The sequence below is a fragment of the Blastomyces dermatitidis genome (assembly GCF_000003525.1).
Source record: "Blastomyces dermatitidis ER-3 genomic scaffold supercont1.4, whole genome shotgun sequence".
In the NCBI taxonomy this organism is placed as follows: Eukaryota; Fungi; Ascomycota; class Eurotiomycetes; order Onygenales; family Ajellomycetaceae; genus Blastomyces; species Blastomyces dermatitidis.
The window spans coordinates 4,256,047-4,275,489 of record NW_025544777.1 but is presented as its reverse complement, the minus strand read 5'-3'; the positions used below and the strand labels follow the sequence as shown (position 1 = coordinate 4,275,489).

General features: G+C 49.0%; 7 protein-coding genes across 8 annotated transcripts; 3 read left to right on the top strand and 4 right to left on the bottom strand.

Moving 5' to 3' along the window:
• Nucleotides 1-31: 31 nt before the first annotated feature.
• On the top strand, nt 32-373 carry BDCG_04370 (preprotein translocase subunit YidC; the record flags this gene model as incomplete). The annotated part of the gene is made up of 2 exons (XM_045420022.1): nt 32-313; nt 365-373. 2 exons carry the CDS (start codon nt 32-34, stop codon nt 371-373), a joined length of 291 nt encoding a protein of 96 aa, XP_045276211.1.
• Nucleotides 374-1,167: 794 nt separating this feature from the next.
• BDCG_04369 (mitochondrial Oxa1p) lies at nt 1,168-2,846 on the top strand (the record flags this gene model as incomplete). Its single annotated transcript, XM_045420021.1, has 3 exons — nt 1,168-1,257; nt 1,344-2,147; nt 2,244-2,846. The coding sequence occupies 3 exons, from the start codon at nt 1,168-1,170 to the stop codon at nt 2,844-2,846; spliced, it is 1,497 nt and encodes a 498-aa protein (XP_045276210.1).
• Nucleotides 2,847-3,687: 841 nt separating this feature from the next.
• On the bottom strand, nt 3,688-5,993 carry BDCG_04368 (transcription factor TFIID complex subunit Taf11). Its single transcript, XM_045420020.1, has 2 exons — nt 5,075-5,993; nt 3,688-4,935 (listed from the first exon to the last, which is right to left on the bottom strand). The coding sequence occupies exons 1-2, from the start codon at nt 5,677-5,679 to the stop codon at nt 4,029-4,031; spliced, it is 1,512 nt and encodes a 503-aa protein (XP_045276209.1). The 5' UTR covers nt 5,680-5,993; the 3' UTR covers nt 3,688-4,028.
• Nucleotides 5,994-6,605: 612 nt separating this feature from the next.
• BDCG_04367 (S-adenosylmethionine decarboxylase) lies at nt 6,606-8,298 on the bottom strand (the record flags this gene model as incomplete). The annotated part of the gene is made up of 3 exons (XM_045420019.1): nt 6,606-7,345; nt 7,396-8,118; nt 8,178-8,298. 3 exons carry the CDS (start codon nt 8,296-8,298, stop codon nt 6,606-6,608), a joined length of 1,584 nt encoding a protein of 527 aa, XP_045276208.1.
• A 3,077-nt stretch (nt 8,299-11,375) lies between these two features.
• BDCG_04365 (transcription initiation factor TFIID subunit 6) lies at nt 11,376-13,657 on the bottom strand. Its single transcript, XM_045420018.1, has 3 exons — nt 12,779-13,657; nt 12,226-12,644; nt 11,376-12,118 (listed from the first exon to the last, which is right to left on the bottom strand). Exons 1-3 carry the CDS (start codon nt 13,149-13,151, stop codon nt 11,420-11,422), a joined length of 1,491 nt encoding a protein of 496 aa, XP_045276207.1. The 5' UTR covers nt 13,152-13,657; the 3' UTR covers nt 11,376-11,419.
• Nucleotides 13,658-13,761: 104 nt separating this feature from the next.
• BDCG_04364 lies at nt 13,762-16,220 on the bottom strand. 2 transcript variants are annotated; one of them, XM_045420016.1, is made up of 3 exons: nt 15,996-16,220; nt 15,101-15,897; nt 13,762-15,039 (listed from the first exon to the last, which is right to left on the bottom strand). In XM_045420016.1, the coding sequence occupies exons 2-3, from the start codon at nt 15,835-15,837 to the stop codon at nt 14,382-14,384; spliced, it is 1,395 nt and encodes a 464-aa protein (XP_045276206.1). In that variant the 5' UTR covers nt 15,838-15,897; nt 15,996-16,220; the 3' UTR covers nt 13,762-14,381. The 2 variants fall into 2 exon arrangements, with proteins under 2 accessions (XP_045276206.1, XP_045280849.1); XM_045420017.1 differs by having other exon boundaries at nt 16,001-16,220.
• Nucleotides 16,221-16,635: 415 nt separating this feature from the next.
• BDCG_04363 (lysergyl peptide synthetase LpsB) lies at nt 16,636-19,420 on the top strand. The gene is made up of 2 exons (XM_045420015.1): nt 16,636-17,641; nt 17,702-19,420. The coding sequence occupies exons 1-2, from the start codon at nt 17,150-17,152 to the stop codon at nt 19,187-19,189; spliced, it is 1,980 nt and encodes a 659-aa protein (XP_045276205.1). The 5' UTR covers nt 16,636-17,149; the 3' UTR covers nt 19,190-19,420.
• Nucleotides 19,421-19,443: the final 23 nt, after the last annotated feature.

Sequence of the window (19,443 nt, the reverse complement as noted above, 5' to 3'; positions counted from 1 at the left end):
CTCTACATCCATACTCTACACAGCTCCAACAATGGCGTCTGGAGACGATTCGCACTCGCGGATAGAGCTATACGATTCCGCCTTGACCCTACCCTCCGACTCAGAAAATTATTCAGCAAACAACGAGCTATCCTCATCACCTCTGTCCTCCTCGAGTTCTCCTATAATCCTCTACAAACCGCCAACCTTCTGGGGTTTACTACGGGGCGCGGCTATCAATCTACTCCTTCCATTTGTCAATGGTCTGATGTTGGGCTTTGGTGAACTGCTGGCTCATGAGGCTGCGTTCAGGTTAGGATGGTCCGGCACCAAGGTAAGACATTTCGTGTTGATTTATTTGTATTCTTTCCCCAAATGAGCATAGGCGTGGTGAAAATGCGAATGAATGGCGACATGATATTCCGTTCGGGGTATCTACCTACATACATCAGAGTGCACACTAAGAAATCCCGATTAGATATTTCCCACGTATCGGCGATCATATCCTCTTGGGCCTGGCATTGAAGTCCGTGAGGCCCCGCGTGAAAGACGGTCATGGAATAGTTTTTGATCTGGATTCGATGACTTCGATGGAGTAATAAAGGGCCACGATACATTCCATTTGACTATAGAATGGTAGTGCATTTGTACCATCCAGAGATATTGGGATATCGTCTTCACACTTTCTCCCTCTGTTAATGGCATTTCTATTAATTGTATAGTCTCCCCCCCTGCTATATATCGGGGTTAAAAATCTGGGATTGGCGAATGGCGTCTAACGAACTTCCTAGCTGCTGCTTATTTTCAAGAACTACTACCAAAGTACTCTGTACTGTGAGCATGTACTGTGCGATTTATATCACCATTTCAACCTTGGGCGGCAGAACGAGCATGATAGAAATAATAAACCAGTGACTACTGTAGCCAAGCTCTTTTTTGCTGCTTGTAATATCCGCCCTTGGGCTCTTGTGTAAAAGCGTTGGTGTGTGTTCTGTTCATGCTCCGAAATATGGATGGTTTGCGGAGTCGGCAAACTTTCCCCGGAACGTTCGAAAAGAGACTTTCCGGAGCCTCATCAAATTTTTTGGCAGAAGCTCGACCTCACACCTCCAATACACACTCCACGGCCCAACAGCACGCCCACCACGCCCCGTTCGCATTACACGGCTCCCATATCCTTTTTATACTATGTTGGTCAAGGCAGCTGTCAGGCCGTGGGCCGCGGTACCTGGTGGGACAAGGCGAACACTGGTCTTTTCACCGCACTCCTCCCGATCAGTCAGTCTCCCTACCTCCATATATCTACTGCACATGCGTCGCAATTGCGGCAGATAAATTTTTACTAACTACCTTATTCCTTCTAGCTCTCTACAATTACAGCAAAGAAGTCGTTTCAATTACGATCGCGGACGTCAACACAAAATGCTTCCGGACTGATAAGCACATCATGGAGCCCGGGTCTTCTCCCAGCCGCTGGCGCATCGTCCTCTCGCTTCAATTCCACCGCGGCGTCACCTAGCCCAGCCGCCGAGCCCGCCGCATCTGTGGCTATCGACTCTACCGTGAATGCGCCGGTATCTAGCGGCGCTCAGGCAATTGATTCGCTTTCTGCTGCGGACCTCGTGAGCGTGGACATTTCCCAGATTCCCGAAAAGCTAGGCTACTTAAAAGCAATCGGTTTAGATTATGGCTGGGGTCCTTCGCGAGTAATAGAAACCGTCCTTGAATCGCTTCATATTTACGGCGGGCTTCCATGGTGGGGTGCTGCGATAGGGACTTCGGTGCTGCTCCGTTTGTTCGTGTTGAAATTTGCCATGGGGGCGTCCGATACCTCCGCCAAGGTAGCCAGTATCAAACACATCACTCAGCCATTCCAGGTGGAGATACAACGGTGTTACAGAGAAAACGACACTGTTGGCTTGCAACGTGTGCTACAGCAGCGGAAAATCATCAATGAATCACACGATATAAAGCTCAGGAGACTGGCTTATCCATTGGTGCAACTTCCACTCAGTTTCGGCGCCTTCCGAGTCTTGCGAGGCATGTCTGCATTGCCAGTACCGGGATTAGATTCTGAGTCCTTCCTTTGGCTCTCTAATGTCACAGTGCACGATCCATACTTTATCCTCCCCATCACAACCGGACTTATAATGCACTATACATTCAAGGTTCGTTCATGCGGCTAATTCAAACCCTTTCGTATCCTACCTCGTTGTTTTCTCTCTCTCTATATATATTCAACTATTCTAATAATCTTGAATCAGCTTGGTGGTGAAAACGCTGGCGCAAACGACCCCACCGCGATGATGGCCAAACCCATCTTGCTCTACGGCCTCCCAATTCTATCGACCGTTTGCACATCCTTCCTACCAGGAATCCTCCAGATTTTCTTCGCCACAACCTCAGTGTTAGCAATCGGCCAATCCTACGCCTTCCGCCACCCTTCCATCCGCGCCATGACCGGAATGGCGCCCTTCCCCAGCCCCGCCGTCATTGATACCACAGCCTCCGAACCCAAAGCGCGTATCCTCGAAGTCCAAACAAATAACCCCGAGCAAGCCCCGGACCAAGTCGAGACGGTGCCTAAAGTCAGCTTCATAGACCGATTCATCACCAGCTTCCAAAGGTCCGTTAGCTCCACTCGTAAGAAGATGGAAAGTTACACCGGCCAGAACGAAAAGGTCGAGACGTTTGCCGATGGGACCCCCAAGTCCCGCTTGACGAAGAAGCAGCTTGAGGACGCTATTGCTTATGAAAATAGACGGAGGGAAGAACTCTCTATTGAGCGGGAGACGCGGAATAAAGAGCGACAGATGGAGTATAGACGGAAGCTTGCAGAGAAGAAGAGGAAACAAAGAGAATTATGAGTTTGAGGAACGAGCTTATTTAGTTCTGGGCTTCTTAAAATCTCTTTTGTGCTCTTTTACAATAAGCTTCCCTTCTCCCTTTGTTATTAGAGATATCTTTTGTATTTCTTCAAAACTGTACATGTATACTTTACCTCTTGAAATGGCGTGGGAGTCTTCATCTTATTTTATTTTATTTTATTTCCCTTCTCTCTTCCCCTATCATCTGCTCAGCTTTGGTTTTTCCCCTTCCTTTCATATCTTCCTCCTCATTGTATTCTCCTCATTGTATCTCTGCTATTTTTCACCCCTTCAAATTCCCCTCACGTTTATCGTCCCCTCTCATGCCTCCATCTGTCCCTTTAGCTAGCATATAGACTTGTTTACTATATTCCTATACTTGTCAACGCGGGTAAATGTTACCCTGTTTCTTCGACTACCCCTACACATGTATGTATGTATCAATTCAGCGGGATTGCATTGAGGAAAAAGAAAAAGAAAAAAGAAAAGCCAAGAAAATAGAAAATAAAGATAAATAAATAAAGTGTAACGAGGAAATGGGAATACTCTTTCCGGCTGTCTCGTCCTGTCTCGTACCTACTCAGCAAGCATGGTCAAGAAAAGGAGAACTAACCAAGGATGAAAACTCCCCTAGAAGAATTTGCTTTCCCGGCCGACTCTGCTTCTAGGAATAAAGGATATGCGATTAACCCCTTTATCCCTTTAGACACTACTCCTCAGGATGGAATGGAACAGCTCCAGATATTAAAACAAATATATCCCCTGTTACTACTATAATCAATCACCCAAGCAGCACGATGTAATAGTTCAGAGTATCCTCAAAAAAAAAAAAAAAAAAAGGAATCTTTCGACCTATCATGTCATCCCTAAAATATGATGCCATTGGCAAAAATTAGTTTAAAATAAAGCAGTCCGGTTTGTTCCATCTAATATACTCCGATATTGCTATGCCATTTTACGTTCAAAACCAATAGATACGACCAGACCTGACCAGACCAAACCAAAACCCAAAAACCGCAAAAAGCCCGCAGTTAAGCTCCTCCCCAGATAAAAAAAGGCATCCAGCGGTTCAGTTTAATACACGACCAGCATTGAAAATATAAAAAAAGTAGGGATCCATCGATACGAATCCATCACGAAGAAGGGGCGGAAGTGTTAAAAAAGATACCCCCCCTTCCCAACTCATCGAAACAATCTCCTCCCCCCCACCCCTCGAACACCGCAAGTAAACGAACCCTTAATCCCCGTACTACCCATACTCAACGCGCCAAACCCAACACCACCCCCTTCGGCATCCAGCTTATACCGTCTAAGAGCCTCGCGCAGGTGTGCGGGGAGGAGTTGGCCGCGGTGCGGATTTGGGGGCGGTTCGAAGGGGGGTCTTTGCTTTTTCGGCTTGGGGGGTGGTGGTCGTGATTCGGGCGATGTGGAGGAAGAGTTGGGGATTGTGGACGTGAAGGATTGCGAGCCTGGTGGGGTGTGGAGGGAGGTTGGATCTGTGCGTGGTTGAGTGTGCGGTTGTGGCTGTATTGAAGGAGGGGGGACAACGGCGGTGGTGGGTTGAGGAACAGTGGGGTCAGTCGTCTTGACGCCGTTGGCGGAAGATGGTTCTGCTTTCACGGCAGCCATTCCATTCTCTTTCGGTTCCGGTTCCGTTTTAACCATAGAAGGTGCGCCTGATTCAGTCATACTGCTGCTCGATTCGAAAGTCTGCGGCGGTGCCTGGGTATCTGAGACCGGGTTCGTCGGAGCTGTGGGATTATTCGGCTGCGTAGGCTGTATAGACTCCGTAGATTCAGCAGCAGCAGCTTCCTCCTCCGCCTCTTCCTTGGCCAACGCAGCTTGATATTCCGCATACGCAGCTCTATCCGCCGCGTCCGCCCACTCTTCCTGCACCGTCCGCGCCTTCTCCACCAACTCTCCAACAAACACTTTCGTGTAGCCGCTAATAGTCGTAATGACATTCGGGGGTACGGACTGCGACAGCGTCTGATTCACAATCTTGCGTACCATGGGTTTATTCAGCTTCGCGCGCTTGAAGAAGTCGTACCGCGACGACTGAGCGGGCGTAAATGCGTCGATAAGAATCCTGTTACGGTATTGTTTTCACCAAGTTAGCTTCTGTACGAAAATATCGGACGTATCAAGGACACATCCCATAAATCAAGGCATTAAAAAAAAAAAAAAAAAAAAAAACGGGACAAAGTAAAGAAAAACCAAAAACTCACGCAAGATTCTTCCTCTCAGCCTCCGCCTCCCTCGCCGCCCCATCCCCATCTCCATCCGCATCCCCCCCTCCATCCTCCCCCTCCTCCAAATCCCCCTCATCCCCCTCATCCCCCTCCTCTCCCTCCTCCTCCCCCTCCCCTAACTCCCCAAGCCCACCCCCATCAACAACCGTCCCCCTCAAACTCCCCGACCCCTCCCCCTCCCCCTCCCTCTCCCTCTCCCTCTCCCCCTCCCCCCCTTTCCTCCCACCAACCCCACTCCCCTTCCTCCTCTTCCGCCCCTGCCCCTGCCCCTGCCCCAGCCCCTGGCCCCTCCCATCCACACTCCCGCCCCCAAACGACCCCGTAAAGCTCCCCGTCGCGCTCGCGCCATCCGCCTCAGATTTCGCGCTCGTGGCGCTGGCGCTGTAGACGCGCGGGTCCGTGTCCTGCGAGGCGGGGAAGGAGGTTTGGCTGAGCGGGTGCACGCGTTGGCGTTTGTGGGAGAGGGCGCTGGCGCTGGCGCTGGTGCTGATGCTGGGCCGCTTTTTGGGCGGTTGGTTGGGGAGGGAGAGGGGCGCGGGTGCCGGCGCGGGCGCGGGCGCGGGCGGTGGGGAGGTTGACATTTCTTTTTTCTTTGGCGGGTTTGGGGGTGTCTCTCTCCCTCTCTCTCTCTGTGTGTGTGTATGTGTGTGTGTGTGTGTGTGTGTGTGTGTGTGTGTGTATGGATGTGTGTATGTGAGAGAGAAGTTGTAGCGTAATGAACCGCGGCTCTCTCTGACCTCTGACCGGGTGAGGTCAAAGGTGAAATGACGCGCTTGCTCGGTTGGGTAAAGCTACGGGTTGAAAGGAGGGCCCGGTTGCAGCGATAGTTATGTGATGGTTCTGCGTAGTTTCATTAGATGGAAAGGTGAGCGAGGCCGTATTAGGTGATGTCCGCCGTTAGTTTTATGTGTCTCTGCTTCAATGAATGTGCTCCTGAGAAAGCCGGCGTCGGAATAATCATGTGACCTGGATTCTCCGCCGCCGTCGAATCCATAGATATTAGAATACTTCGCTATATATATATAAAAGAGAATTTCATTTCTGAAATCTATTTGTATTTGTTCAATCTGATGTTTAGATCATAAATTTTATTTCAATAAAGATTTCATGTAGAAACAGTAAACAATCAAAGTTGAAGAGACAGAATATATCATTTACTACTTCAATTTTGAATTTTAGAAAGAGTAAAGAATAGAATTTAAAGTGAAAAGAAAGAAGAAAGAGGTAACTTAATCAACCTTCTTTTTTTTTTTTTTTTTTTTTTTTTTTTTTTTGGAGCAAGCAGAAAACTATTAAATAAATAAAATAACATAGGTCATAATTAAGAGGAGAATCATTAGAATGAACAAGCAAGTAGATAAGATAGCGCAAAAGCCGAAAAGAAAAAATAAAGTAAAATAAACGAGCAAAAACCGAAAAGAGAAGAAAAAATCTCGTTCCACTTCACAGCCACGAACTGAGAACTCTCAACTGCAAAACACCCCATCCACGCCTCCCCTCCCCTCCCTTAAAACACATGCTCCCCAATCCGCGGCGCCCCGCCCCTCCAGTCATTCCGCTCATAGTAGCGGAAGACAAGATCGTACCCATCCAAGTCATGCACGATGCGATCAACACGGCGATACCCCGGGATCCGCTCCATCTTCTCATTACGCACGGCCGCATTGGTATCGCGTTTCACCTGGCGCTGGTGGTCTTGCTGGTCCTTCTGGTGATGTTCTCCATTCACGGTCCCGTTACTGGTGATGCCGGTGGTGGCATCTGGTTTCTTCTTAGCTTCAAATAGCGTCACGCTAAAACGGCCCGGTTTGAAAATATCCACGACATGCTCGACGATTTCGGACGTCTCGCGGCCGCTTTGGAGTTGCGGGACGTTGGTTTCGAAGGAGGCGTAGGAGCAGTGGGGTTCGGGTGTAACATGGACGGTGAAGTAATGTGAGCCGGTGCTGGGCTTGGATGTAGCTTCGTTTGCATCTGTAGTAGGGGCAGGGGCCGGGACGACGCCATTGGCGGAGAATCCGCATGGGGTGAAGAGGTATGCGTCGACGCGGGCGCCGGGATACTTGCTTGTCGGGTAGATGTCAGTGAGACCGCATGATTCTGCCACGACGGTGCCGAGGCCGTGGCCTTCCGTGGTGAGTTCGGGGGGCAGCGACTGTTGATCCATCTCTGAGCCCAGGTCGTCGCTTGAGTCTGAGGTGTTGCTGAAGACGTCTAGGTGTTCGTCGTTGTTATTGTTGTCCTTTGCTTGTTGGAGATGCTTGTTCCGATGATGGCTTCGGTTGGAGCGACCGCACTCGCATGGTCGAGGTAGAATTGTTTTGCATTCTCCTCGTCCAGGTCAGTCATCAGTATCTCGAGAGTCTCGTCCTCCTCGTCCTCTTCCTCCTTAGCCGAGTTGGCAGTAGTAGTAGTAGTGTCTGCTGTCTTGGGATCCCCAGGGAAATCGAGGACCTTCACCGGCGGATCATTGCTTGGTGTGGACGGTGGGGTCAACACAGTATACGGCTCGGTCAGGTAGAGATACCAATGCTCTCCATTCATTTTGCCAATCATGTATGCGCTACCTCCAAGGAATAGCTGGTCCATCGCCTTGACCTCATCACGCCAGCTACGATGGGGACCGCGCTGGCGATCAGGGAACAAGAAGTTTTTTCTGCTATAGAAGACGCGGTACGGAGCAGCCGCAGTTTTGATCCCACGACCAGCTGGGGCGGTATTCTTGGGGAAACCGGCGTATACGGCAGCAATCTCGAGGATGCGAGGCAATCCAGAGAGCAGGGTAGTGGTCCCACAGGTCTTGAGAATGAGCTTATGGGGGAACACAAACATGCTGGATTCCGAGAGAAGGTAAGCGTCGACATTGTCGGATTCGATGATTGACAAGACTTTGCAGCTGACAAGGTCAAGCATGTCCTTCCATACCTCCACCGGAACAACTTTGAGGCCTGTAGGCTCTGTCGATCCGAGGAGGTCCTGGGGAGACGGACCAAACCATACCTCTAAAAGCTTTTCGGGCCCTGCGATGATTATGAAAGTCAGCATATCAAGGTAACAAAACAATTTAGGCGCAACGAACCTTCAAAGGCAGTGCTCGAATCAAGATCCAAGGTAGCCTCATGATTAATTGTCAAGGACGACGTCCCCATGAATGAGGATGGTGATGCCGTGTAATTCTTCAGGATCTCGATGTTCACCATATCCCAAGCCGCGAAACGGAATCCAGGTATAAATTTGAACAGGGAGAAAGAAAGCGAGCAAAAAAAAAAAAAAAAAAAAAAAAAAAATAGTTGGAGGAAGGTTACTCCCTTTCCGCTTCGTGCAAAAGACCCTTGGACGCGAGCGAAAGACCTCTTTTGGTTATTGAAGCACAATCTTCCACCCAGACGAACAATGCGGTGTCCGCCTGAGATAGAGGAAGGCCCGAATTTGGTGTGGAGGCCTACGACAGCTGGCAACCTATGCCAGCAAGATGTAAAAACCGATGTGTAGCGGTACCTGCCCCGAGAGAGGCGTTATGGGGGTCTGGCGGAGAGGGGGATGAAGAAAGCTCTGGGATGGGGAATTGTGGCTAGTCCGATGCGTGAACCCCCGCACTGGCAAGATACCGATACCTGTAAAAGTATCGGGTCCAGCAGACGAGGAGATCTGCCTTTATATAAACAGACAAAATGGAAGTGTTATGTTGGGATTTGGTATTCCCGTGCGGGTTTGCGAAAGGCTCGTTATCGTGGTCTAGTTTTTTTTACAAAAAAAAATAAAAAATAAAATATCGAGATGTCAGTTGAGTTTGGGCGGAAGCGGGAGCAATGAATTGGGGCAGTTGATTATGTATTTCTAATTTCGAGAGACAAATGACCGGGAGGTGGTGTAACATGGCCGAGGTGGCGACTCTTTCTGATAGGTATAGGGAATAATAGACAGGAGGAGGGGGGGAATATACAACCTACTTTGCGGGCTTGGAGAGAAATCGCAGGAGATCCTTACGGCTCATGGAGCGAATGTGGTGTTTCTCTTCAGCGAGTCAAAATGAGGCAGCTCATCTGCACACCTTAAATCATCGACAACTGCTTTTAAAACAGCTCTATTCCTCGCGGGATAGAATGTGAATGGCGTCCTATCTCAAGCAGAGGAGAACGGGGAGGCGAATAAACCAAGTCGCCAGTCGACCAGTCGATCAAGCGCTGCTGCACTTGCACTTGTAGTTCAACAGGGAGGTTTCAAATAAAAGCACACAGGATTGTGTAGAGAAAAAGAATAGCAGAAGCTGGACGAAGTGACTGGGGGGGGGGAATTGGGGTGAAGGGTTGGTGTAAGAAGAAGAAGAAGAAATGTTGTTGTGTGTTTGTATGACAGACAGACAGACAGCAGGTGGTGGGGGGGAGTTTTTTTTATGAGTGAAGATGATGAGGAGGAAACAACAACAGAGTTTGTGTTAATTAATTATTAGTTAGTGGGAAGTTACTTACTTTTTAATAAGCCACACACACAACACACAATTCAACAGCAGCCAGTTCAGCAAGAACAATTATTAATACATACAAGAGGGAGTTGATGAAAGGGAAGAAGAAGGGAAAAAAAGATGCAACAGTCACAGGTTGTGGCCGAAGTCTTCTTCTTCTTCTTCTTCTTCTTCTTCTTCTTCTTCCTTTACTCTCCTTATTTTTCAGTCGCTGCACGCCACCAAGTAAGTTAACTAGTTAACTAACTACTCCGTACACATAGTTACAAAACACTTTTTTTTTTTTTCTGAGCTTTGGGCGGGTCCAGCTCACACAAACCCAGATCCAAGAACTCTGCGGGCCTTTTGACTAGATAATGATGATAGTAAATAGTTAGTGAATTTCTACTTGTTCCTATCTTCATTTGTGTGTGTTATTTCCCATGTATAGCATCCAAGAGGACCAAGAAGTGTGTATATCCCGGATCATTGTTGTTCCGGCATCCCCCGTCCCATCCCCCAAAGAGCAGGTGACATTCCAACCAACCAACCCAGCATCGTCGCTTGACTCCGTACGGAGTATACTCTATCTCTATACTTGAATAAACTCTCTGGTGGGGAGGGAAATACCAGGATAAAGGAGAGAAAAGGGGGAAAAGGGGAAAAGGGGAAAAGGGGAAAAGGGGAAAAGGGGAAAAGGGGAAAAGGGGAAAAGGGGAAAAGGGGAAAATATGATATCTTAAGAATGCATGTTGAAAACACATCCAACGTTGCTTGGCTAGCTAGAAAGAAAGGATCTCGCTATTTCTACTATGAGACTTGACTTGCATCTTTGTATCCGCTCGTCCTAAACAAGCAGAAAATGGGAAAATGGATGGGGCAAAAATTACACAAAAAAGTACATCTCTATTTATTTATTTATTTATCTATTTATCTATTTATCTATTTAACTATTTATATAGTTACGGAGCAGGCTCTAAATTTGAACTCTCCCGTAACCCTCTTTTCAAATAACTAGTCAACAAACCCCGCCCCCACTCACTCTCTGCTCTCAAAATTTAGTATTTTTTTGCCCAAATATCAAGTCTTTCAAGGGTTGTTGAATAATACATAATGATAACTAAATAATTATGATGATGATGATTTGTGTGTTGCGTCCAGGCCTTGCTCATCATCACAGCCAGCCAGCCAGCCAGCCAGACAGACGCCAGCCCCCTGCAGGATTAAATCTTGCAGTACATTATATGTATGTATGGATATACCTAACACCTACCTACAGGGGGGTTACGCTGCGTAGGTTAGGTGTAACGGAGATGTCCTCTCGTACGAATGTGGTCTCGTCTGGGGTGGTGTTGATTTCCTCATATTGAGATTGGTTTCTTTCTTGCTGCAAAGCTGCAGGGGATTAATGAATGTGTAGCTGCATCGTATGTATACATATTGATCCATTTATTTTGATCGAAAAGTTTTAAAATAAATGTGTAGTATCCGGAGCAGGTAAAGTTATTTATTTAGTAGACACAGAAAAAAATGCACACTGCCTGGGTAGGTAGCAAGCAAGTGCCTTTTCAAACCCCGTCCCCCCCCCCCCCCGGTTCAACGAAACGCCGTTTCATCCAAAACGAAAAGGAAAAAGAAAATAAAACTCCGTCAAAACTCCAGTCCCCAAATAAATGCGGTTCCTTTTTCCGCCATGGGGAAAACCCCTAGCCAGCCAGCCAGTCTCGCGCGCAGGCCGAATAGCTTCCGTCCCAGGAGAGGAGACCCTCCCTCCAGGAACACAAAAAATCAGCAAGGGCAAGGGGAGGAAAAAAAAAAAAAAAAAAAAAAAAAAAAAAAAAAAAAAAGAGTAAAAACACAAATCGCATCATCATCAAATATCATCTCCCCACAATCGCATTCGCCAATCCCACCTGCCCACCGTCCAGTATCCTCCCCGCGATAATCTCCCCAACCTTTTCAGCAAGCCTCCCGCGCACTTCCTCCCCCTTCCCCTCGCGCACCTCCTCCAAAACCCCATTCGTCAGCATCGCCGCCATCCCCCGCGGCTTCTCGTCGTCCGCCAACGTCCCCAACACCGCCAATATAACACCAATAACCTTCTCAGCCTCCAACTTCCGCACCCCTTCTTCTAATCCCCCCGGCCCCGCTCCCGCTCCCGCTCCCGTCCCTGTCGTCGTTGCCGTCGTTGCCGTCGTCGCCATCGTGGAAGAAATCGCATCCTTCAGCACAACCTCATACGTCCTCAAATTCGGCACGATGAGTTCGCGCACCACGTCCACCCCGCCGATGGACTGCAGGCCGATGATGGCGCCGTAATGCGTGCCCAGCGGCTTGCCGGGATCCAGGAAGTTTTTCAAAAAGGTGCGCGCCAGCCGCGGGCGCAGCGTGTGTGAGGAGTGCGAGTATTTGCGCGCTATCATGCTTATGAGCGAGGCGGCGAGGTCGCGGAGGACGAAGTGTTCGAGGGGGTCGGTGGGGGTGGGGGTGGGGGTGGGTCCGGCGCCGGTGGAGAGAGTTGTGGAGCCTAGTTGGCGGCCGATGAGGCAGGTTAGGACTGGGGGGATGAGGGAGGGGACCTAGATATACACATGGACATATGGCTTGTTAGATTTTTGTGTTCTTTGGGCAGAAAATATAGGGAGGGATTGGTTGGGTTTGTTTGTTGTAGACCTGGTAAACTTACGTATGGATCTACGTAGAGCGTTGTATTCTGAATCAGCGCCTCGGTCATATGCATAACTTGGGTCAGGACGAATAGATCCTTAAGGCTATGCGTGACTTTCTCGGAGATGAACTGGACGAAATACGGCACGAGCTGATGCAGGCCCGGATCCTCTTTCAGACTCGAAAACGCAGAGAGGCGGTACTCCTCGTTCAACTCGTCTAGAAATGCAGTGCACACTTTCTCGAAGTAGAGTTGTAGTTCTTTGGAGAGGATGTGCTTGACTAGCGGCTTGACGGAGACGTTGTCGTTTCCGCTCATCGCAGCCAAATTGGCATTCGCATTGGGACCCTTGGAAACTAACTCGATATTCCGCGAGTCGGCCCCTGTGGGGTTCTGTGGTATTGTAGGTTGCACGCCCTCGACGGCCAACCAATGCGCTTTAATCAAGCGACAAAATATGAAATCAGCTACCCAAACGGTCGACAAAAAAGGACACGACAAACACTTCTCAACCAAAGGAGAGAGAGAGAGAGGAAAAAAAAAAAAAAAAAAAAAGAAAACAAATACACACCCGTAAACGTAATCTCCCTCGGCACCCTGGGCAAGGGCGCATTAATCAACTTCTCAAAATCCACCTCGTCATCCTCCACGTAAAAAAGCGGCTGCCCGGGGCCCAGCGTCGCCTCGCCAAACCGCAACGGCCTCGTCGACTCATATCCATACAGCGGCTCCACATCCAGCACGCGCAGGGCATGCGAGACATCCTGCGTCGTCAGCAGCGTGCGTTTCGCATGCCGCATGAACTTCAGCGCCTCCTCGAGCACCTGCGAGATGCGGTATTCGACATCGCGCGCGAGGTTCTCGACAACTTCGTCGTTGAGCGCGCCGATGCCGACGGATTCCGCGACGTCGCGGATGTTTTCTGGGTTCCACACGGACATCATATATAGATATATTCGTTTTCCTTTTCTTTTTTTTCCCCCTCTGTTCGTTTGGGAGGTTATTCTGCTACGCGTGTGTCGGAATATAAAATTGGGAGCGAGAAGGGTGCGGTGGTTTGCCCGGGGGGGGGGGCGGGGGGGGGCGAGGAGCGGGGTTCGATTTGACAGCAGGAATATGAAGATCGTCGTATTCCAGCCAGCCAGAACAGTTTACCCCCCTTCTTGAATCAACGCTCGAATCTAGAATGCGACGGAGGTCGTGGGCGGTATGGGTGTATACGGCGGTAGGTGAGTAAGGCGTACCTCTTAGCGGACGCGCATCCTGAGACTGGCCACTCTCCGCAGTGAGTGAGTGAGTGAGTGGTTCCGTCGGGTGAAACAAGGTTGATCGGCTATTGAACAGTCCAATACCAGCCCGCAGTACGAAAGCTAGCTGTATGGAGGGACTTTGACACGCCTGGTTAGCGAAGTAAAAGGTATTGTCCAGCGCTGAACTGCGGAAGTCTGACTGCACCTGTGGTCAGAATAGCCCGCCGGACCAGCATTGTAACTGTACCAAGCTCCTAGCGCCGCTTTACGCAGTACATCTTTACTCTCTTTTACAAAGCTTTCACCAACAGCAAATATAAACTAAGAAATAAATACTATCACAAAGAAGTATAGACACTGGGATTTGTTTTTGAGTTAAAATGAAAATCTGATAAATAAGAGTTCCGCCGGCTACAAAGGGAAAACAACAACTGTTTGAATGGTATCATGGATGGTAGGGAAAAAAAAGCGGTAAGTAAGGAGACACAGCACGCGGAGATCTCTTGTCCTCCTCCGGCCTAATCATAGAGTGGAGAATAGCAAGCACCTCGGTGTATCAAGAAAAAGACCCAACACTATCGAACTACTTGAAAAACGATCCACACCAACTTTTTGCTTTGGAAAAAGACACAAGTATCTCCGGCAAATCCTTCCACGCAGGGCACAGGCAAACAGTATTCTGCAGCGGTTTGCAAAACAACTTGTCAAACACAGCATAAACCCAGAGGTAATGTATTATTATTTGCCTGTGCATAACCTTGCGCGGTGTAGGTTAGCACAAACCGGAGGCCAGATCGAACGGGGAGTTGGGAAGTATTAGAAGTGCTCTCACACACATGTTGTGACCAAGTAACAAAATAAAATAAATTACAAAACAAAGTTTAACAGAGCAAGCGGGTAAAACGGTTTGAGGGATCGCCAGGATCACTTGGCCGCTGCAGTAGGAGCTTCGTCCGTTGACGGAGCCGCAGCTTTCTCAGGCTCAGATGCGGAAACTGGGGCAGCAGCTTCAGCTGGAGCTTCGGCGGGCTTGGCATCATTCGAAGGGGTCTCAGCTGCCTCTTTAGCAGAACCGTTGGTTTCGGTAAGAGTGGCTTTCCCTTGGGCAGCAGGTGCGGATTCTGGGGCAGGAGAAGGTTCAGGGGTGTCCTCCTTCAGGGTGACAGTTTGAGCGCTCTCTTGCAGCTCACCACCCTTGCCGCCGTACGACTTGGGAAGCTCGTCAGCAAATGCGAACTCGCGAGCAAGATTCGCACCATTAGTGATTGGGTGGAACTTCCGGATGGTGTTCTTGCTCAGGAACACCTTCAACGCAGTGAACACCCAACCCATGAGAGTGGGCACATTGACGAAAAACTTTTCTTTCAGAAGCTCCGGGTACGCTGTGCTGAACACGTCGATAGTATGTTTGGTAGCACTTTTAATCGAAGGGTTCAATCGGAGGAAGCTGACGTTCTGATAATCATGCACCTGGATCATCTGGTAGGGGTCCTCGCCAGAGTAATCGATCACGGATTTGGCCTCGCTGAGCTTCAAATCTTTAACAGCCATTTCCATCAATGCAACTCTCCACTTGATGAATCTAAAAGTCGGCGACAGTTAGCAATTGGAGCCAAAGTGGGGACGGAGCTGATAAAACCCACTCGTCAATATCGCCAAAAGTGCGGTTAACATCTTTGACGGATCCGTAAATGTTCCAGGTGAAAACGATATTTCCTTGATTTTGGTCCTTGTAATTCGCAACATAGCCAAGCCCCTGAAACTTGGCTGAGCTATAGGAGGTGTTTTCAACCAGCGCCAAGGGGTTCATTTTCTTGCGCCATTCCAGAGCTTTAGTGAGCTGCTCCTCGGCCAGTTTGACGTTACCCTCATTTGCACGGAGGAACTTGATCAAAACATTGACGGTTGGTATGTCATCGGAATCCTTGAGGGTGACGCCCCACATCTCGTTGTAGGCAGCCTTTTTGAGAATGGATGCGAGCTTTTCGAAAAGCTCGCTGAGGGCCGGGTTCTTGGACAAGTACTCAGGCCGCGTGTCAACAGGGGCTTCGGGAGGCTTGTCTTCGGAGACGGGCTGGCTCTTCTTTTGGTCGCTTTGCTGTACTTCAATGGCATCCACATCGGGCTGCTGGGCGGGGGAGGCAATTGGGTCCTTAGTTGGAGCGGCTACTGGAGCATCAGTCGTAGCAGCAGCGGAGGGCGCATCGGTAGTGGGATTTTCTGTTTGTTTATCCTTTTCATCCTGAGAAGCCTTGTTGCTGTTGTCAGTCGCAGATTGTTGTTGGTCCTGTGTATTCTCGGGGGGCTTCTGAGCGACGGGGGTATCCGCAGCATCCGCAGCAGCTGCAACGGGCTGGGCTGCTTTCTCAGTTTCCGACATTATTGCCAGAGGAAATGCGATTAAGCTATATATATGTGTGTGAGAGAGTGTACGAGGTCCCTGGTGAGGAGAGGTCAGTCCACGCGTTACGAGACGTTGAACGTAGCATTGGCTGGAACAACCAAACGTGAGACAGGGCGGAATAGCTGGGACCGTACCGTACCAGAAGCAATGCTCTTTGTGAAAGAGAGATTCGCTCGCAGTTTGCGATAGCAGATAGAGATTGTTGAGAGGAATGAGAAGCAGTTGAGCAGTTGAGCAGTGGAGGAGGTTGAAGGTGAAGGTGAAGGTGAAACGGCGGGAGATAAATTCAGGAGCAGCTGCGGCTTCTGTTTTGGGCTGTTTGGCAGTGTTTGGCTGCTTCCACCCGGCGCCTGCCTCGTTCGGGTTGCGCGACAGGGGGTAGGGTAGGGTAGCTTCCCGATAGGGACATCAGTCCCAAAGTGGGCTAGCGTCAATTGCCTGCCGAACTGGGAAGTCTCGACTGTGGAAACTACCCGCGCGCTTACAACGGCTGCGATTAGCTCGCCAGGAACAAGGAACAGCCGCAGGGGAATTCCAAAGATGTATCAACGGAGGAATATTTCAATCTCTTGAATAAAACGTATAACTTGCTCTACCTACCTGAAACAAAATGTTTTGAGTGGCTGGCTGCTAGATGTCATATATAGCAGAGAGAGAGGAACAATCAACTCCCCTAGTTCTCTCCCCTTGAGCCCATCCAACCTCTTCCATGGGTGAGTGCACTATCCACTAACACTGCTCTAATCTTGGGGAGATGATAGGTCCATGGAACTACTTCCTCCCAGATGCGAGGTCTCATCAAAGCTCCTCAAATAGCGTAGAAAAGCCCGTTCTTTTTGGTATATTTGCTTGGATAGTATGTCCAAGTGCTTCTATTTCATGAGGCCATTGGCCCCTCCTTTTCCGATCAAGCTTCATCTGGCTGGCGAACAGGTGAATGGATCTTGTTTTGATATTTGATGGCTATGGCAATTCATAGTCAGTTCCACGCTGTTTGTGAAGCAAATAGTTGCCTGTCTTCCTGTCTTCTCTCTCCTTCTTTCCCTATATATTTGCGATGTGGTACTTGCTCCATTGTAATGTACCGTGCGGCTCTTTCGTCCCGTCGCCGCCTTCTCAATATCTGCCAAACGCCCCTTTGCATCATCATCGTCATCGTCATCATCAGCATCAGCACCAGCACCAGCATCATCGTCATCATCATATCAATACTCATCAGTCTTTCGTTTGAAGCAAAAAGAAAATCTTCATCTCTGGCTACTGCCGAACGGAGTGCATCTCCATTGTAATGCTCTCAACATCGCTCCCCCCTTGTCTTTTTCCGGTTATCGAACACCACGTACCGCCCAAAATTGGACATGGTTTCTTCAAAGCAGGGGCCGATGTACGAAATATCGAGTACTCGAGAACTGTCGCATTTTGCACTGAGAACTCAATATCACTGCTTACATTCTACAAGGCAGTATGGGCCTTGATACTAAAACATTTTGCCAATACTGACCATGTCTTCTTCGGAGTGACAGAGGCCAGCCGTAGCAGGTGTAGGATACCGCCTGCTTCTCTAGGCACGGTTCAAGCATACGCACAAACCCAGTCATGGTGTCATGTCCATCTTTCTGAGACGAACACTATCCTTGAAATCCTCCAACGGATAGAATCAGACACGCGGCGCGGATGCCCTAGTGAAGGGTTGAAGCTAACATCTGCGAGTTTCAACACTGAGATACATTTGCTACAAGGAGATATCTCTGAGTATATGAACAAAGACGATCGATATCTGGTATGAAGGGTTGATATAATTATGGCTTTGGTTCTTGCTGACCGGTTAAATGACGTATAGTGTCCTCATATGATTGATATCCAACTATGTATCTCGCCAGATCGATTCGTTTGCCGGTGTCGGGCTTCGTCGATGACGGGAACAGCTGCTCAAAGCTTATGCGAAACATTCAAGAAAACCGCTGCAAATGTATTGGCCAACCCACGACAAACCGTTCCAAGTTTGGATATGCTTTGTAATTATGACAGATCCCGAATCGAACGCTGGAACAGAATAGATCCGTGGAATCACACCATAAAAGCATGCATTCACGACCTGATACATATCCAGGTATCCTCTCAGCCCGAGAGCCTTGCTGCTGATGGCTGGGATGGGTCCATGACCTTCCGCGAACTATGGGATCAATCCTCACGATTATCCTATTACCTTCACGATCTTGGAGTCAAACAAGGGATAATGGTGCTTTTCAGCATGGCGCTATCCAAATGGACCATTATTGCTATGCTGGCTATTCTTCGCACTGGTGCTACTTGCGTACCAATCGATCTTCTGGACCCATCACATTATATTCAGTCTATAGAAGCAAAACTCGTCTTTGCTGACCCGTCCCAGCTGGAGCAGCTTTATGGCGAAGTCAAGTATATAATCACCGAGTTACCGAATTTCATTAACCTACTCGGACCAGCGCCTGATATTTACGAACCACAAGTCTCCCCTCAAGACCCGGCCTTTATCACGTTCACATCTGGCATCACATCCGCACCAAAACCAGTAATCCTATGCCATGAAGCCATATGTACCAACATTCTCCACCTTGCAGAAACCTTGGAAATTAATGACAAATCGCGGGTTTTTCATTGTTCATCGCTTACCTCCAATATGAGCATTTTTGACATTTTCGGCACCATCGCCAAAGGTGGATGCGTATGCTATGCCACAGAATATGGCAGGGCCAAAAATCTATCACGCGCTATTTGTACTTCCCAGGCCACTCACGCCTTCCTTACCCCTACCCTCTTACGCGAACTTACTCCAGATAGCGTACGCAACCTGCAAGCCATATCGGTCATCAGCGACGGCCTCACGATAAACGACGTACTGAAGTGGAAGGACCACGTCAGTTTATTCCATCTCTACGGCAATACAGAATGCACAATCTGCTGCACCGCCACGGACGCACGCCACCAGGAACGATTAAGATACCACGGCCGGCTCAACATCGGCCGCGCGATCGGTTGCAGGACATGGATTGCACAGCCAGGCAATGCTCATCGCAGACTTGTCCCTATTGGGGGAGTTGGTGAGCTGTTGATCGAAGGGTCGACCTTAGCTCGTGGTTACTATGTATTAGAAACGGGAGAGGAGGGGGACGGTGGGGAGATGGTGATGCGTGCAGAACCCTTTATCTTTGACCCTGAATGGCTTGCGAAGTTTCCAAGTATACGCGCGTCGGGGAGGAGAGTTCGGATGTATAGGACGGGAGATCTGGTGAGGTATGAGTGCGATGGGTCCATCAAGTTCGTGGGACGGATGGGAGATGTAAAGTAACCTTACTGTTCATCGTCTGGGGCAAGGCCCTTGGGGAGTGGCCAAGGGAGGTATGGATCTTTTAGACGGATAGGATTAGACGTCTTTATTCAATATGAGAAAGGTCGATTGTTTCATATATGAGGACTATAGCGCTTTGAAGGGTAGAAGCAGTAGAAGAAGGAGAGAAGATGAGTAGCTTGATAGAGAGGTGAGTGATGTGCAGCTTTGTTTTGAGTAAGTGAAAATTACCCATACGGCATTGATTGAATATG

Bases quoted from the DNA above. Each gene is read 5' to 3' on its own strand.
- BDCG_04364 (XM_045420016.1), bottom strand. From the start codon at position 15,837: ATGTCGGAAACTGAGAAAGCAGCCCAGCCCGTTGCAGCTGCTGCGGAT. The intron at 15,040-15,100 runs GTGGGTTTTATC...GCCGACTTTTAG, and splicing joins ACTTTTGGCGATATTGACGA to ATTCATCAAGTGGAGAGTTG.
- BDCG_04363 (XM_045420015.1), top strand. From the start codon at position 17,150: ATGCTCTCAACATCGCTCCCCCCTTGTCTTTTTCCGGTTATCGAACAC. The intron at 17,642-17,701 runs GTATGAAGGGTT...AATGACGTATAG, and splicing joins ACAAAGACGATCGATATCTG to TGTCCTCATATGATTGATAT.
- BDCG_04368 (XM_045420020.1), bottom strand. From the start codon at position 5,679: ATGTCAACCTCCCCACCGCCCGCGCCCGCGCCCGCGCCGGCACCCGCG. The intron at 4,936-5,074 runs GTGAGTTTTTGG...ATACCGTAACAG, and splicing joins GCTGAGAGGAAGAATCTTGC to GATTCTTATCGACGCATTTA.
- BDCG_04365 (XM_045420018.1), bottom strand. From the start codon at position 13,151: ATGATGTCCGTGTGGAACCCAGAAAACATCCGCGACGTCGCGGAATCC. The intron at 12,645-12,778 runs GTGTGTATTTGT...GCTTGATTAAAG, and splicing joins GAGGGAGATTACGTTTACGG to CGCATTGGTTGGCCGTCGAG. The intron at 12,119-12,225 runs GTAAGTTTACCA...GTGTATATCTAG, and splicing joins CGCTCTACGTAGATCCATAC to GTCCCCTCCCTCATCCCCCC.